At 38.9% G+C, this 16,710-nt stretch overlaps 1 protein-coding gene across 1 annotated transcript; it reads left to right on the forward strand.

Annotated features, from left to right (window-relative positions):
- The first annotated feature begins 2,518 nt into the window (after nt 1-2,518).
- LOC123875807 lies at nt 2,519-13,666 on the forward strand. Its single transcript, XM_045921851.1, has 5 exons — nt 2,519-3,051; nt 3,790-3,960; nt 5,503-5,616; nt 6,114-9,151; nt 9,307-13,666. Exons 1-4 carry the CDS (start codon nt 2,731-2,733, stop codon nt 6,285-6,287), a joined length of 780 nt encoding a protein of 259 aa, XP_045777807.1. The 5' UTR covers nt 2,519-2,730; the 3' UTR covers nt 6,288-9,151; nt 9,307-13,666.
- Nucleotides 13,667-16,710: the final 3,044 nt, after the last annotated feature.

Here is a 16,710-nt window from a genome sequence, read left to right on the forward strand (position 1 = left end):
GAGTTACGCCTATTTTTGGCAAAAGAAAGTATTTTTTTACCCAAACTAAAGACACTTGAAATTATTATGAAGTAAAATGTGACATGAAGTTGTTAATTTTTCAGTTTTTTTATATAGTTTATTTACGCATGAAGTTCCTCTGCCCTAAAAATAGAGATTTTTCAAGGGCCATAAATTTTAAAACGAATACAATTTTACTACATTATTATAAAAACTGTTTTAAGGTGGATGCGACGGGTCTGCCCGCGAAATTCAAATTTTATTCGGTTTTTTGCAATTTGTAAACTAATACGACAAAGTAGGCTTATGGCATTCTATTTGCAACAATAACAGTATCATCCCCACCTATTTATATAAAAATCTTTTCTTGAAAGGGTCCAGTTTAGACCTTATCAAGTAAAGATTTTTATAGAAACACGTGGAAATGATACTGCTAAAATAAAGTAACACAGATTTCTGTCAGAAACTTAGTTTTTACCCTGAGATAAGTCAAAGTACGCTATATACATCTCAGCTAAGTGAGCCTTATCGCCACACCTACCTCAGTCAAAATCCAGTATTTTTTCAGAGTTAAGTAATTAGTGATACTGACAAATTAGTATAAGACAAATGAACGTTAGTTTAAGGACGCAAAGATATCTCAACTTGTGCTAGTATAAGGTTTGCATTTGACTGTTGTATTATGATTATACATTGGTTGTTACTGCTTAACTTTGCACCACCAAAAAAATAGCCATGTTTATCATGACTGTTATTCCCCTTTCCCCTCCAACTGAGCGTAAAGCTTGTGCTAGGAGTGGGTACGACAACACTGCAACGGGTGGGGTTTGAACTGCCGACCTTTGGGAATTCAGTCCGCTCCATTAATCGTTTAGCTGTGGACGATTAGAGCCTCAGGTTCCTCAGGTGTAAGGCTCAATTTACATTGAAAGGGGGATCAAAGCGAATTTCTAAAATATTACACAGCGTATTGACTTCTAAGCGAATTTCTACAGAGAAAGAAAATTTCCGCGACTTCGCGCGCATTCCCGCGAATTTTTCATTTGAGCAAGAATTTGTGTTTTATGTAGTGGAGATACGAGTCAATATGCTATGCAATATTTTAGAAATTGGTTTCGATTCCCTTCCGATGTAAATTGAGCCAGATAATGTCCGTAACATTCCAGCAAGCTACTCTTTAGTAGAAATGAGCTATTAGTTCATCGAACGAAGAAATTATTACATTTTACTTGGCAATAGGGATGCTGACTACTAGTCAAATCAGCGACTTTTAAACCGACTTCAAAAAAGGAGGAGGTTCTCAATTCGTCGGGATATTTTTTTTGTATATGTATATTCGAATATCACTCGGCCGTCAATAGGGATGATGCTTAAAATGTCAAAAATAAATTTTTTCATAGTAATTATTAAATAGAGGGTTTTCCAAAATTTTCCAAAAAGTTTTGTCGTTTGGTAAAAAGTTGTTGATTTCACTAGTAGGCAGATAGTAGGCATCATCCCTATTGCATCATATCCGGCTGGACTAAGTAGTAGGTATTTGTTCGGGACGCACCGACAATTGGACACTCCCTATTCAATGGAAGAGCTGAGTGCAGTGCGTGCGTTGGTTAGTGTCGATAATCTTTTGTTATTTTGATATAAGTATTTTGTTGACATTGAGGAGTTTTCGTTTTTTTTTCTTTTCGAATCATTAATTAAGTAGGTAGGTATATTAATTACTTGTACGTGTACGAAAGTATACTTATGTTTTTTCTTTATTACAATAAATTGTCATAATAAACGAAGTTTGATTCTTTGCCCGACTGCGGCGGAGTGTGTTTGACCTGTATGTGTGTCAGTTCCTATGTCCGCTCGTAACTTCTCGGTTCCACCCGCAGAGTACTTTTTAATATTACTAGCGCCTAAACTACCGAGCCGATTTTGATGAATGAGGTGTCACTCAACTCCTTATTGTGGTCCGGGTGGATTTTTATACGGAAAAATAGACCTGACGGATGTTACCATTTACTCTTTGGATGTTACATATAAAAAAAGCCCCCCTTAGAGCTCACGTAAGTTTGCTAACCGTTTTAAATTATTGATTTAAGGTGGAAGCGACGGGGCTGCCCGCGAAATTCAAATTTTACTTGGTTTTTCGCAATTTGTAAACTAATAAGACAACGTAGGCTTATGGCACTTTAATTGCGACAATAATAGTATCATCCTCACAGGTTTAAAAATCTTTACTTGAAAAGGTCCAGTTTAAGAAGTTCTAGTATCGAGTAATTTGTGCGTTATAGTCGATACTAGAACTGTACCCTTGCACGGCACCTACCTAGCACTGCACAACTCCTATTTTATATCTTCACACTTCACACGCTCGCCAGTGCTTGTTATACCATATTTTACTGTTTGTCACAAGTATGTGGATCCGCCATTAGGCCTTAAAAAACTAGAACCCAGAGCCGTAAGCCAGTTGAAAACGATAAATTGTCAAACGTTTTGTTTATGGTTTGATTTGGTTTTGGTTTAAAAAAAAATACGATAACAAACATGGCGTGCTAGTACAGCGTTAAATTCTTATTTATAGGTAATTAAACTTTTTTACGATTAAATTGAGTAGTTTTATAATAATGCGGCTAGCGTCTCTCGATCGGAGGCTCGGCGTCGCGCGGCTGCGGTGCCGCTAGTGCGCGGCGGGATGTGAGGCTGGCGGCGATGCGGTGAGGCAGGGCTCGCGGCTGCGGGGCTATGCACGCGGCGCCGGCGCGCTACGTGTCCGCCAGCGAGCTGTACTGCGCCGACGAAGTGGAGCTGCTGCTGGACGAGATCCGCGAGCTGGAGCCCACGAGCTGCCGCGGCGAGGACGTGCAGGACTTCGAGATCGCGGGCAGCGGCGGCGCGGGTGCGGGCGGCCGCTCGCCCGCCGGCACCGAGCTCACGGAGCGCTCGTGGGACTCGCACGCGCACTACTCGCGCGCGCCGCCGCCGCGCCCGCGCGCGCTCGCGCCCGTCTACTGCCGCGCCGGCTACTTGGTCACGCCGCAGGGCGCGCTCACCCTCCTGCTTGCGGTGAGTGCTACCACCCCTACACAGCCCCAGTGCCCAGCACTTACTGTATACTTTGCTGTACTTGTACAGAGAGATTGTTCAACAATTACTTTGAATTCAACTGTCACAAGTACAGCTGATAGAACTAACCAACCATGGTCATGCGATGGGTGAGGTTACTCAACACAGCATATCAAAACCCTACACAAGCACTGGTTATGCCGAAACATCTAGCATTGTACCTACAATTCAGAGTTTTTCAAACTTTCATTACGAATACTTCTAGCTAATCCAGATATACATTTATTGGATCCTTTTGAATCACTCCAACAACAAACAGGATTGAGGATACATTCAGGACAAACTCAACTTATTATCCATTGATACCGCGGACCTTGTACAGTCAGTGCGGTGACAACTCATAATTTTACTTTAATAAATTGTTATTTGTATATTGGTCAATAAGCTTGCTGGCTATTATTTAGTGTTGAACACTAGCTGCTCGATTGAGCTAGAATGGCAGCTATAATGTCATGATCACAATCACCTCTGATTGGTTGATGCTCGCTCACTATTGGGTACAATGCATTGTTGCAATACAAATAACATAAATTCAGCCAATCACAATTATTTCGATTGTAATAAGGATTGATGCAGGTTTTCGGAATGGACCTACTGGTCTAAGAAGAAACCAGCAACAAACTCAGCAGGGTATTCTTTTTATTACAACATTATAATTTAAAGACAATGTGTGTGCAGTTGTGCAGCGTGTGTGTGTGCGGGCTGGTGTGGGGCGCGACGGGGCTGCGCGCGGGCGCGGCGCGCGCGCTGCTGTTCGGCGCGCTCACGTCGCTCATGCTGCACACGATGCGCGCTGTGCTGCACGTCACGCGCCTCGACGCGCTGCTGCCGCTCGACTGGGACAAACTGGTAATGTTCCACTTGTGGGCAACAGCACCTGCAATCAGATGAGCATCTGAACTCATGCTCATAAAGTTCTTTATTATGCTAATTGTAAGCATACTAAAACTGCTTTTTGTATGCTCTTGGGCATAAGTGTTGTATAGATATATAGTGCTCAGCCTTGTGACGTTGGGGGTTGCGTCAGTGGGTGGTGAGAGAAAAGAAAACACCCCAAAGTCAAATTAAGTGTATTAAGTCAGGCGTCGAATTATATATTTAAAAAAATGTAACGCCTTCACAACATTACAGCCTAGCTTCCTATGCTCCTATGCTCTCTTGGTACTTTTTTCATGTAAGATACAGTTGGTGTCACGTTGATCTTGAACTTGCACAGTGAGTAATATATCAGTTAACATATTTGGTGTCTTGTTAAACGGCATCTGACCTTGTACTTGTGCAGTGGGTAGTTTATCAATATAGAACATAATATGTAATGACCAGAAGAGGTGAAGTATATTTAAATACATTTTTGTTTCTGTATATACCTATTTTAAGTTTTGTAGGTTCCATCTTCTTTGTCCTAACACTATGCAGTTTGCTGAGCAAAGTCTGCTTATTGTTATCAAAATATGTATAATTGTATATTATAAAAGGAAAAGCTGACGGACTCATCTATCAATTCAACACACAGCTCATACTACTGGACAGATCAAGTTGAAATTCGGCTTGCAGATAGCTATTATGACGTAGACATCTAAGAAAGAGTTTTGAAAATTAAACCCCCCCAGGGCGTAAAATAGGAGTTTGAAATTTGTGTAGTTCAAGCGGGCGAAGTCGCGGGTCTAAGCTAGTTTATATTTGAATTTTGAGTAGAGCCATGATGAGCTCTTACAACTTGTCTGCTGGGACAAAGGGTGTATTTTTAAACGCAGAGTAAGTGAGTTAGGTAATGAATTTGGCCGGAGCTCTCTTGAGTGGAGTGGAGTGGTTTAGCCGGCGGTTAGTTTAGACGCCGTCGTATCTAGATCGAGTCGAGTAGGCGGCGCGTCACAGACACTCTATGGTATAGCTAGTAGCTGCGAAACATTTTGTGTTGGTTGTACAATCGATTTTGTAAAATTATATACCTAACACTTTTATGTATAGCACTGCAAGTTAATTATGAACTGCTCCATCACATTTTTTTTTTTTGATTTTTTGCGTAGATATAGTTAAAGACCTGGAGAGTGACAAAGGCTACTTTTTATCCTGGTCAATCAAGAGTCCACGGGATTTTTAAAACTTAAATCCACGCGGACAAAGTTGCGGGCATCAGCTAGTGTATTTATTTTATTTAATAAGAAGCTAAAAGTTTACAAAAATATAATTATTATAAGACAACTTATGTAAACCCTCCTACTCATTTACAGGCTACATATGTAATTATTATTAATTAGTCTAAACTAAATGATAACTCTTAGAAATATAAAGCTTTCTTGATTCCACGTCGATAATAATGGGGAAAGCCTATAACTTGGTCCATGATAAAGTACTCCAAAGTAGGTGAACAGCTGACCGGTGTGGTTGCAGGGCGGCGCGGCGTTCGTGTGGAGCGCGCTGTGGCTGGCGGGCGGCGCCGCGGCGCTGCTCGTGCGCATGGGGCCCATCGCCCGCCCGCCGGGGGAGCTGCTCTTCGCGGCCGCGGTCAGTATCACGACATACACAGTCATCATCATAGCGGCTTGCGTATGGAAGCCCTTATGAAGACAGTCTTGAACTGTCTGAACCCAACGGCTGCCTGATGTCTGTTCAGCCAGTGTGGGGGAGGGGAGGTCTTCCAACTTGCCGTGACTTTTCGCAGATTATTTTAAGTAAGACAGGCTTGTTTTAAGCAAGCGATACATACATATAAAAAGGTTTTTCACATGTTTTTTTTTTCCACATCCTCATCAACATGAGGTGTTAGGCCATAGTCGCTGGCCCAGTGCCAAGGGTCCGATCCCGGGCAAGCACCTCTACTTTTCAGAGTTATGTATGTTTTAATCAATTGATATCACTTGTTTTAACAGTGAAGGAAAACATCTTGAGGAAAACTGCATACTTGAGAATTCTCCATAGTGTTCTCAAAGGTGTACAAAGTGGGCTTATCCGATTTTTCACATGATTCCTGTCCATCTCAAGTGTACTGTATGGTGTGTCAGATGGTGGGACTGAGCGGCGCGCTGGCGGCGTGCGCGGGCGGCGCGCTGGCGACGCGCGCGGCGGTGGCGCACGCGCGGCGCACGCCGCACGAGCACGCGTACCGCGCGCTGCCCGCCGCGCCGCCCGCGCCCGCCGCGCCGCAGCCCTCCACCTCGCGCGACCACGCCTTATAGTGACCCGCCTCCACCACCGACTTCTAAACACGTACCGGCCGCCCGACCGCTCCACGTGTCCGACGTAGCGTCGTAGCGTACCTTCGCAAGCGTGTAGAGGTGGCTCTCCACTATGTGTGTGCTCTGACTGTCCCCATTGTAGATCAGTTCACGCTCTATGCTCCGCGGCTGGCGGATGTCCCGTGAACACCAAACAGTGTGTCTAGTATCAGACTTTTGGTGCCGTAGACTTAATTCACCTAGTTGAAATAACCCAGGATGAATTAAATCTACGGCATGGATGTTTCATTCCACCGAGGATGATAGAAAATGAGCATTGAAAATGAAAATTACTTCAGCATTAAAGTAAAATGGACTTTAACTGTCTCGTTTTAAAGTTAAGTTCGTTCATACATCTCCAGCCAACACTCCAAGTGGAACCATTGTGACGTTAAAATAGATAGTGCAGAATTTTTCATCTTGAATCAAAGACAAAAAGAATATTGGTTCACTTGACTCTGACGTCATTATGTTTCCACGCTCCAATTCTATCAAAGTGGTGACACGTAAAATGTAACTCTATGCATATGCACACGCTCAGTGTGTGTTCGTAAATGCAAGCAAACCAATCCGTTTCATCTTTTACATCTTTTCTTTTAAAATTCAAATTCCTAAAACCAAGGAGGCATTTTATAGTCTTCCATAGAATAAAATAAAATGTTTGCCACACTAGCTAGCAGCTACTAAGTCTGGTGACGTCATATTCGCTCAACGTTCTTATGAAAACTGTGGGGCATGAGTGGATTTTGTGGATATGCGTATCTCATCTCCACTTGAGCAGTTGCTGTTGTGCAGAGCACAGTGGGAACACAAACATAGTGGATACCCAACTTAACTCATTGGCTCGCTGTACAAGCAAAACTACCAATTGCTAACAAAAGTTCATTAAACAACTAACAGAGTTTTAACTTGTAACAGCTCACATCCACTTAGATGTTATTTCTTTTTTGATGCAATTTAAATTACAAAACATGCACTACAGTTGTATCAGCTGTCTCTGTTACTTTTTGTGTGTGATTGTTGGTGTTGCTGGTACAGAAGTGGATCCTGTAAGCGAATGACGATTATATTTAAGCACTGCGTCACCAAATCTCCATCCTGTCGAGTTTGAATGAAGTGGGTTTGCATTTAAGATACATGATGAGGGCAGAAAACGTTATTTTAATATAAAACTAAAACTTCATGACTATGTGCCAGTATTGAGCATAATGTTCAAAGTAGTGTAGCACGAAAAATTTAAATCAGTTGAAAATTTATTATACATCATTTTGTAGCAATATTAAAAAGAAAAAGACTTATTATTGCTATTTACAATAGACTAAGCACTTAAGCAGCTTTCGCTGGTGCGTCTATATCAGAAGTGCTTCGAGTTTTCCAAATGTTTATCTAATCTATTCTTGAACTGGTTAACAGAGCTTGAACCACATGCTTGGGCAATTTATTCCATATATGAACAACTCTTGTGGTCAGAAAGAAGTATTTTAAGGCAAAAGATGACATGACAAAAGTAGAGACATTGAATAAGTTAGCACTATTGGATTGAACTCGCATAAACATAATCGTCATTCAATGAACAGCTTGACTGGAAACACCTGTAACACTGAACACTACTCCAACTTGTGTGGTGTTTGTCGCGCCTCTTTGCTCCTACAATTTGCTGCAATCCACACACGCAGCGTGGCGTGACTTGAATTGTGCCAAGTCACACATTGAAAACAAAAGTGGCACTATACAAAATCAGCAATTTTGAGTTACTTTTAAACCAAATGTGTTAGAAAAAGAGTTTTGTACTATATTCAATAATTTTTATACTTTTCTAGATGACACTAGTGTCACTTTATGTTTATCGTAGTTAATAATATAATCAATCTATCTGTAATCTATTGATAAATTACGGAGGAACATTGTTATTTGTCGCAAAGACCATATAATTCTAATCCTAATATATAAAACACGAAAATGTTTTCAATGTCAGTTGTAGATTTTGAAACCATCCATCCGATGTGCCCCAACTGGTTTCATTAGAAAGGCAACAATGCGAATATGGTTTTAGACCACTAAAGTAATGCATGAGGCACATTCTTTTTTTAGCGTAGTAGCACATGCAGTTTTTGATAAACAACAACATTGCTAAGTAACTTATCAACAGATTACAGATAAGATTGAACGTTATTATTGGCTGTTAAGCTTGGTTGCTAAACACTAAAGTTTAAATTGCAATACTGTACCCTTAATATGAGATTTTACTTAACACCAACGTTGATAGTATTTGAGAGTGGAAACACTTTAGCGTTAAAGTAAAATGGCTCTTAACAGCCTTGTTTTAACGCTCAAGTTTGCACATATATTTACAGCCAGCTCCAAACAAAAAGTTAAATTAAAATCAATGGTACTGAATTTTTAACTTTAAATCAATGACCTTTAGGTCTTTTTTACTTTACGTTATTTTGTTTCGACTCTCGAATACTGTGAAAATTGGTGAGTAGTAAAATTTCATACTGAGGGTATTGAATCTTAATTTTTAGCCAGGTTCAGTTTCGTTTTCAATGTGCGAAGTGTGTTTCCAGCACTATTTTGTAGCGACGCGGACGTTTGATATCCTTAATATATCAGGAAGGAGTTGGTATGTGAACAGACAATAAACTTGCGCAGTGAACTGTGCGTGCCGTGTGCCGTGTGACGCTGACTGTGACGTGTGCGGAGAGTTTTGTTATAAAACTATTTCCATGGATCCCCAATTTTTGTACCCGATTTGACTAGTGATGTGCTTTTTTAACTGTGTATCTTAAGATATCTGAGGAGGGATGTGTTAACATAAATCTAAAGTTGGGATCAGCTGTAGAGCGCACTTTTACTTTGCTTAGACTTAAGACACTGTGAAAACGAGACAGCGCTATAATACTTACATGAAACTGTCTCGTTTTAACTGAAGCTTAAGTCTGAGCAAAATCAAAGGACGCTCTATAGATCTCAGCCCAAGATCCCATATAAAAGACCTTCATCCATTTGATAGTCAAATATATATATTTAAGGGAATGTAAAGTGTAAAAATAAAGATTTTTTCATATAGTATATTTCTCAATAAATGGACATACTTGATGGGGTGCTTTGAATTGGAACAAAATCAATGTAATTTTGTATGTTACACCTCTTCCAAAGTAATTGTATATATTCATTTCAGTGATGAAATATACTATCGCTAGTTTATACAAGACATCACATGTATTAACTAGCGATTAATAAAAAAGACTTTCCATCAGGTTAACAAATGGGTCTAGGTGTATGTTGTTTGGGATCTTGAAGTAATTTGTATGCATATTTTGCACAGCTATTTAACTAAAACTGCAGGTTTACTGCTTAAGGTGACCCTTTCCCGTTGGAAAACATCAAGGTGTTAAAATGTTCTTAGCTAGGACCTTTAGCACAAATAAAGGCTAAAATCCAAAAACCTTGAATTTGTGGTTACATTAAAAAAAAACATTTAAAATGGTGTCAAGAAAAATTAATTTATCAAACCTCATTAACTCGCAGTGATCTAGATAAAAGTATTAGGTACATATTATATCTTGTACGATGGTACGGAACCGTTTGTGTGCGAGTCTGACTCGCACTTGACTGGGTTTTTATTTTTAAAAGGTTTTACGTTATTTTTTGAAAAACCAATCAACATTTTTAAACAAACTAAAGAAACATCAATTGATAGTAGATCTTTGGAATGGAACTTTTTAAGAGTAAACCTGTAGGCACCTATCGAATTTGCTACAGATTGGCACAAAAATACCAAGTCTTCTGAAGCGAGAATTTTCGACTTGTCTAGTTGCATTGAGGTCTTGATTCTTATAGAATGATTATATATTGAACAGAATTGATTTGTCTATGAGCTTCTGTAGATTACAAATTTTTGATCGGATCGATTGTGAAACTTTTCACTTCTTGAAAATGTATTTTCATAGCTAAAACTTTTTCTTACTACTGATGGGCAGTACAAAGTTTGGCTATTTATTATCATTGGCTTTGCCTGTACACTGTACATGTAATGAAAGGACTCAATGGTACTGTTTCTGATTGTAGCTACATTTTAGAGAATTCACATCTTTTTCTTACATTTATGAGAAGAGGATCGATAAACTTAATTTAAAACTGTAAAACCCCCCTGACTTTAGGTGTCAGTCTTAAGCATAGTTTTAAGTTTGTATAGAGTAGCACTAAAATTTTGATTATTTAATTTAAAATTAATTTTCCATCCTTATTTTGCAATATTAAAAAGAAAAAGATGCAGATATTCCAAGTTTAGTATAGCAAAAGACACCAGAAACAGCACCATTCGAAATTATTTTGGCAATGCTACAGAAAGTAGTACTCGCTCAGTGGTATAAATAGTTTGTATTGATTAGTCTTCACTATCAGACGATCAAAAGTGTGTGGTTTGCGATGGTCCGGACTTAGATCTATACAACACACTTTGACTTTGCTCAGACTCAAGTTTCAGTTAAAATGAGATAGGCAAGCTACCATGAGGGCAAGCTGCATCATCGCTTGCAGATAATGCTTGGCTGCTGATTGCAGCCAAGCATTAGTCTGTAAATTAAAAACAAAAAAAGACAGATTTATGGCAGCAATATAACGCTGTCTCCTTTTAACAGTATCTGAAGTGTGAGCAAAGCCACAGTTGTATAGATTTCGGGCTTAGTGTTTATGTTTAGATATGTGTAATGATTAGGATCAGTGCGCACTGAGAGTTATATTTTCGTTAGCTGTATGTAAATTGTAAGGACAAGGGTTTAGTTGAGGACATTTCCGTGAGTGTTGAGTGGCGGAGCTGAGGTTAGTAGTGGTCGGAAGATTGTCTTATACTGCCATTAGAGTTCGCCTGAATTCACGTCCATTTTGTGTTTATTCTATTCTAGTCTATTGATCTGTAACAGCAGTCGAGCAAAATAGATGTGAAACTTCTAAAAAGTTTTTTTTGTGCACACACTCAAGAAACAAATAGCATAGTAAAGCATATAGCATTATGCTGAGTGGGGACCTTTTTTCGGGTTGTCACACTTGACAAAGTTTTTTTCGACGCTTCTGCTTGAGGCCTTCTGGCCTTAATGCTCAAGTATTAGAGGTGTGCGGATAACTAACCCTTAGGTATATGCTTGGTGATGTGTGGTACAATTTATTTTTGGTATTTATTTATTTACTAGAGTTGGCTGAGATGGAATTGTTTAGCATTTCACAATTACTCTGTCACACTTTCTTCCCGTTTACCTAATGTTTTGATGTCTGAAGATCAATATTCAGCTTCTATTTGATTGAAGAATCTCTAACATTTCAGTAATCATTAAAAAGTGGTGAAATGTCGGCAATATTTTCCAAAGTGGGTCGGTTCCATTAAACACTGACAATATTTACAAAAAATATTTGTTGCGCTATGATGCATGTAATAGCTCATCTGTTTTGCTCGCCTGTCGTATTATTCACGAGCATCGTAATGTATAGATTTTATTGTTTCCTCAAGTCTGATTTTGATGCTAGTCCATTTAGTGTATAAGTTGTAAGTTTGTTTGTATGGAGTATTTGTATGGAGCAGCATTCCTTGGTAGTTTTTGCACAAACGTTAGATTAATTATTATTATTACGTGTGCGATGTTGGGCGTCTCTTTCACTCTTATTACGGTGTTATAGTCGTCGCTGACTTGCGCCGCTCTCGGTCTCTGGTTCCCCACGATAGCGGTGCGGACATAGCCCGCAGCGTCGCCATCTTGACTTGAATGACGTCATTCAAGCGGTCCTTATGTGACCGCACCGATACCCTACAAAACCAGAGCTTAACATACAGCATCAGATTATCAATTTAATGTGGGCTTATCGTGTTCCGGAGATTGATATTGTTGGACAAATTCAATAGATTAAGATTTCCCGTATCTGATATATTTTATCAATCTGTGATGGCACTATATGGCAATGTATCTACAGTACACGAATTGCAGTCCACATTTGAATGCTGAGCGGAGCGTCTGTCAGCGCCGACCTTTATGTTGTCACAAAGATGTTGTGTTATTCCCTGATGCCAGTTTTACTATTGTATACAAGTAAGGTATGGATTATACAGTATACATACATACGTGAAGGGTAATTTTTTCTTATTAAAAGTACGATCGATCTGATTTGACAGTGACGGTCGGCCATCTTTGTATTTTTAACCGACTTCCAAAAAGGAGGAGGTTCTCAATTCGTCGGAATCTTTTTAGATTTATTCGTTCTAACTCCGCACGGACGGGCTTGCCTATGCTGTGATTTTATCTCTATATACATACAACTTTCACACTCATAAAGTGCACAAACGAAAGGATGTGAAATTAGGCTCAAATTTATCGTTAAAAAAATAATGAAAATAATTAAAAATACTTTCTTTTTTGTAAAGATTTTTTTATTTTTCTATAAGGTTATTTACTCTATGTTTTTATCATGGTTTCATTGTCAGTTCGCTGTACCAAGGTCCTTTGGCGGCGGTCAGTGCGCAGTCAGTTAAGGATAAAGAGGTTATAGTCGATCCGGCCGTCATGCCAAAATAGATGTATTGTATTTTGTTATAAGGATTCTGTAGACGAAATAATTATATTGCAGTATATATTATGCCTATGTTATGTAATATAGACTGGGTTTTTTAAGTCAAAGTTATATATCGATTTAAGCGTTGCACCTTTATTTTTTATTTTGTTATTAACGTTTATCCAGTTGTACATGAATGAAACTAAATTGACGGGTGAAAAATAGTGCCGTCCTTTTCAATCCGTTCCCTGCAGAGAAGGACAGCATGATTTTTGTTTTGTCAGTGTAGTTTGTAATAGTTATGTATAAACTAACAACCACCACTAATGTAACAAGTTTTTTGTTTTTAACATTAACTTTTGACCCTCAACCTACCCTTTCCATGCCTTCTTCCTCATGTGAGTTTGCCTTTAAAAACTCTAAATTTAGTTAAATTAATGATCCTTTCCTCTCCTGCACGACTCTAAGAGCAACTTCATATTATGAGAACTTCTTTGACATTTTAAGGATTTGATTCCCTTCTGGATCAATTTGGTCTGGTAAGATGTGTCTGTGGTTAATAATAATCATTGTACTAGCGAAACTACTGCGAAGCAGTAATAGATTGTGGATATAAATAATCTAAATAAGTATATAAAGAGAAGAGCTGACTACTGACTGACTGACTGATCTGTCAAAGCACAGCTCGAATTACTGGACGCACTGGAAGTTCTAATAATATAGAGGAGCACTCAACATCCTAATGATTTAGGTTTGACTTAACAAAATTCACGTCGTTGTATAATATTGTATGCGGAATTCATTTACTATGACGCTTGAGTAACGGATCAACTAGTTTGCATGGTACACTTCGTAAGATACTATATATAGTTAGTCGTAAGGGGATTTCAACATATACCGATTAAGATGTTATAGGATGTAATTTTATACTGTCTATGCTCACTATGTTGTACTATTTTCTATTTGACGTTTGCATGCCAGCGGGTCGATTCCCGAAAACCTGCATCAATCATTAGTACAATCGCAATTGTTGTGATTGGCTGAATTTAGGGTATTCTTGTTGCAACAATGCATTGCAGCCAATAGTGAGCGAGCTCCAACCAGTCAGAGGTGTTTGCGATCGTGACATTGTAACTGTCATTCTACTGCAATCGAGCACCGGTTGAGTATATTTGTTTGACAGCTTTGGCTGCCTCATCGTGTGGCCCAGGTCCCACCATCGAATCCTTTGACGGGCCAAAAACTAATTGGGGTCTTTTCAAAAATCTTAATTCCTTGACGAATCATAAAGACAGGTATAGGCATCGTTTGTTGAAGTTCCAAGGACTCGTACGAAGCGATTCACTTCCTCGTTTCTAATACGCACTTTTACGGAATCGAGCAGCGGTAAATAGGAGTCAAATAGACTAGTGTACAGCTGCAGTGGGCATAATTAACCTGTCGTACTCGCGCTATGAGCTTAGGAGTTTGTACCGTTCTTTGTTTTTTTTTTGTATCCAACCCGCACCCTGGCTGGCAATGAAAACGTAACCCCGTGTGGAATGATAACTTTATCTCCAGCAAAAAAGTGTAGTTGAAGTGTGAACATTGCACGGCGACTTAATGCAGCGATTCAATAGCACGTTTTGTTAACGCGCATCTGCGCTGCTTTTGGCCGCTAACCACGTTTGCAACGCGCGACAGTAACCCTCATCCCCATCAGGAGCTCTAGGGATTTCCAATGGAGATTTGTGGAAGAAAAGTTCACAAATCCCCATTTACGGAAGTGTCACTGGGGATTTGGGGATCCTGAATCAGATTGTGTCAGTACTGAATCGCTGTAAAATGACGTCTTGGGCGATCTCCATTAGGTGCGTGGTTACGTTTTCAATGTATAGCGAATAAAGACACGTGCGCAACAGGTTTGATGATAAACCATTGATAACAGGAATACTTGTACACACCTTTATATTTGTTTTTAAGTCTTTTTTATTATTATACAAGTGAATCTTTATTATACAAATTGTATGCTATCCAAAATGAATATTTGTGAACAATATACAGGGCAATAACATACCAGCTGGTCTCTTGGCTTTAATGTAACCCTTATAACAGTTTCAGTTTCAATTGTACATTTTGTTTGTTAGAAGCAGAGAGATGTTATATTACTAGAGGAGCAAACTTCGTACAGGAAACGTCGAGGAAAAGCGCGCCTATCTGTTGAATAAGTCTTTTTTACTCTTGTTACTTTACCGTAAGAATTGCGTCATATTATGATGAAGATAGCGATATGATTGGCGGAGAGAGTAAAAGCATCCCCAGCAAATAGCAATAAATAAATAGTAAATAATTTGTACAACAATCGGCTTAGTACGACCGTAATGTCGGCAACATTATCCATCGAGTATCGAAGCACTGTAGCGTCACAGCAAAATTGATTTTTAAATACGGTTGTATTGAGGTTCAAATTCCTCCATTTCGTCCATTAGTCCAAGCGGAAACATTGTAAAATAAAAATCAGCAGTACTGAGAAAACAACTACTTTTTGATTCTAAAAGTGTTTCGATGATTGATGTTCTATCGACATTAGCGAGATGTGTAGTTGTAAAGCGTAGGTATAGTGCGTACATTTTGAGATCCAGTTTAGTCCTTAATTTAAGGCTGGACCGTACTTTTGACATGACAGTTGACACGTAGAACAAATAGGGCGAGTGAGTTCTTAAAACTTACGTACTATACAGTCAAGTTTAGCCGTTTTTGTGAAACATTGCACGCTCTAGTAATATATAACATATTTCTGGGCAAGAGTTTACCTACACACTTTCCAAATCACCTGTATATTGTATTAATGCATTAAGCTACATATATGTTTATATAATCAAGTTTTTAATAATTGTAATCAAGATTTGTTTCATAATATTGTATTATACATATCACTGAATTTTGCTTGATTCCTCTATGTTCGTACACGGTTTGTTAGTACACAATATAATCTATATTTCCTTGGCTTACTTAGGGTGTATGTTTCAATCGCTAAAAAATTTTTACGTGATTTTTTTTACTAAAACTAAAAAATGATAAAATTCCACGAAACATTGCGATTAAAGAGTTGACTCTATGGTATTACTAAAGCAGAGCGGAGCGGAGACATGTTCAGCAGACCCATCAGATTTATTGGTTGATGACGTGTTAATTTTACCACTCAGTACCTAATTTTAATTAGTCTGCTCATTGTTGAACACTTTTCCGCTCCTTTTCACTTCAGTGGACTATCACCGTCAAAGTTAAACGAATCGCAAGTAACGCGTAAACGAGACGTGACGTAAAAATAAGACGTTCTAAAGGAAGATTTTTCACTTATATACAGTTTCACTGTTAAGCTACGGCCACACCTGCGCGTCATAAACGCGGGATGCGAGAGTCCACGACGCGAAACTATACGTGCAGGTTAATGTTCGCGTAGGTGTGCAAGCCGTAATTAAATATCTTCGCTTAGGTCGAGGTAAGAACGTCTTAAGTACTAAACGATTTGACTACTTTTAAGTGAGCTAATGAAAAATGATTTTATACTTTGTAAGTGTTGTTTTAGCTTCGATCACAGTCACACAAACACACTTGTTATTGTACACTTTTGATGATTCTCTTCCGATGTTTATTCATTCATTTATCTCTGCGGTCTCTGTTGTATGTAAGTGGAAATGTTTGAGAGTTGAGTGTTAGTATTGTTGCCACTAGCACTGGTTTTAATCTGTCAATTCGTATGGAAGACCAAATCCATACATTAATAATAATTCGTTAAAGTCTAGACAAAATATTGTCTGAAGTAACTTTTCAAAAAAGAATTGTAAAACTGCACAATACTTAC

The sequence above is a fragment of the Maniola jurtina genome, chromosome 20, assembly GCF_905333055.1.
Source record: "Maniola jurtina chromosome 20, ilManJurt1.1, whole genome shotgun sequence".
Classification (NCBI taxonomy): Eukaryota; Metazoa; Arthropoda; class Insecta; order Lepidoptera; family Nymphalidae; genus Maniola; species Maniola jurtina.

Bases quoted from the DNA above. Each gene is read 5' to 3' on its own strand.
- LOC123875807 (XM_045921851.1), top strand. From the start codon at position 2,731: ATGCACGCGGCGCCGGCGCGCTACGTGTCCGCCAGCGAGCTGTACTGC. The intron at 3,052-3,789 runs GTGAGTGCTACC...ATGTGTGTGCAG, and splicing joins CGCTCACCCTCCTGCTTGCG to TTGTGCAGCGTGTGTGTGTG. The intron at 3,961-5,502 runs GTAATGTTCCAC...GTGTGGTTGCAG, and splicing joins CGCTCGACTGGGACAAACTG to GGCGGCGCGGCGTTCGTGTG.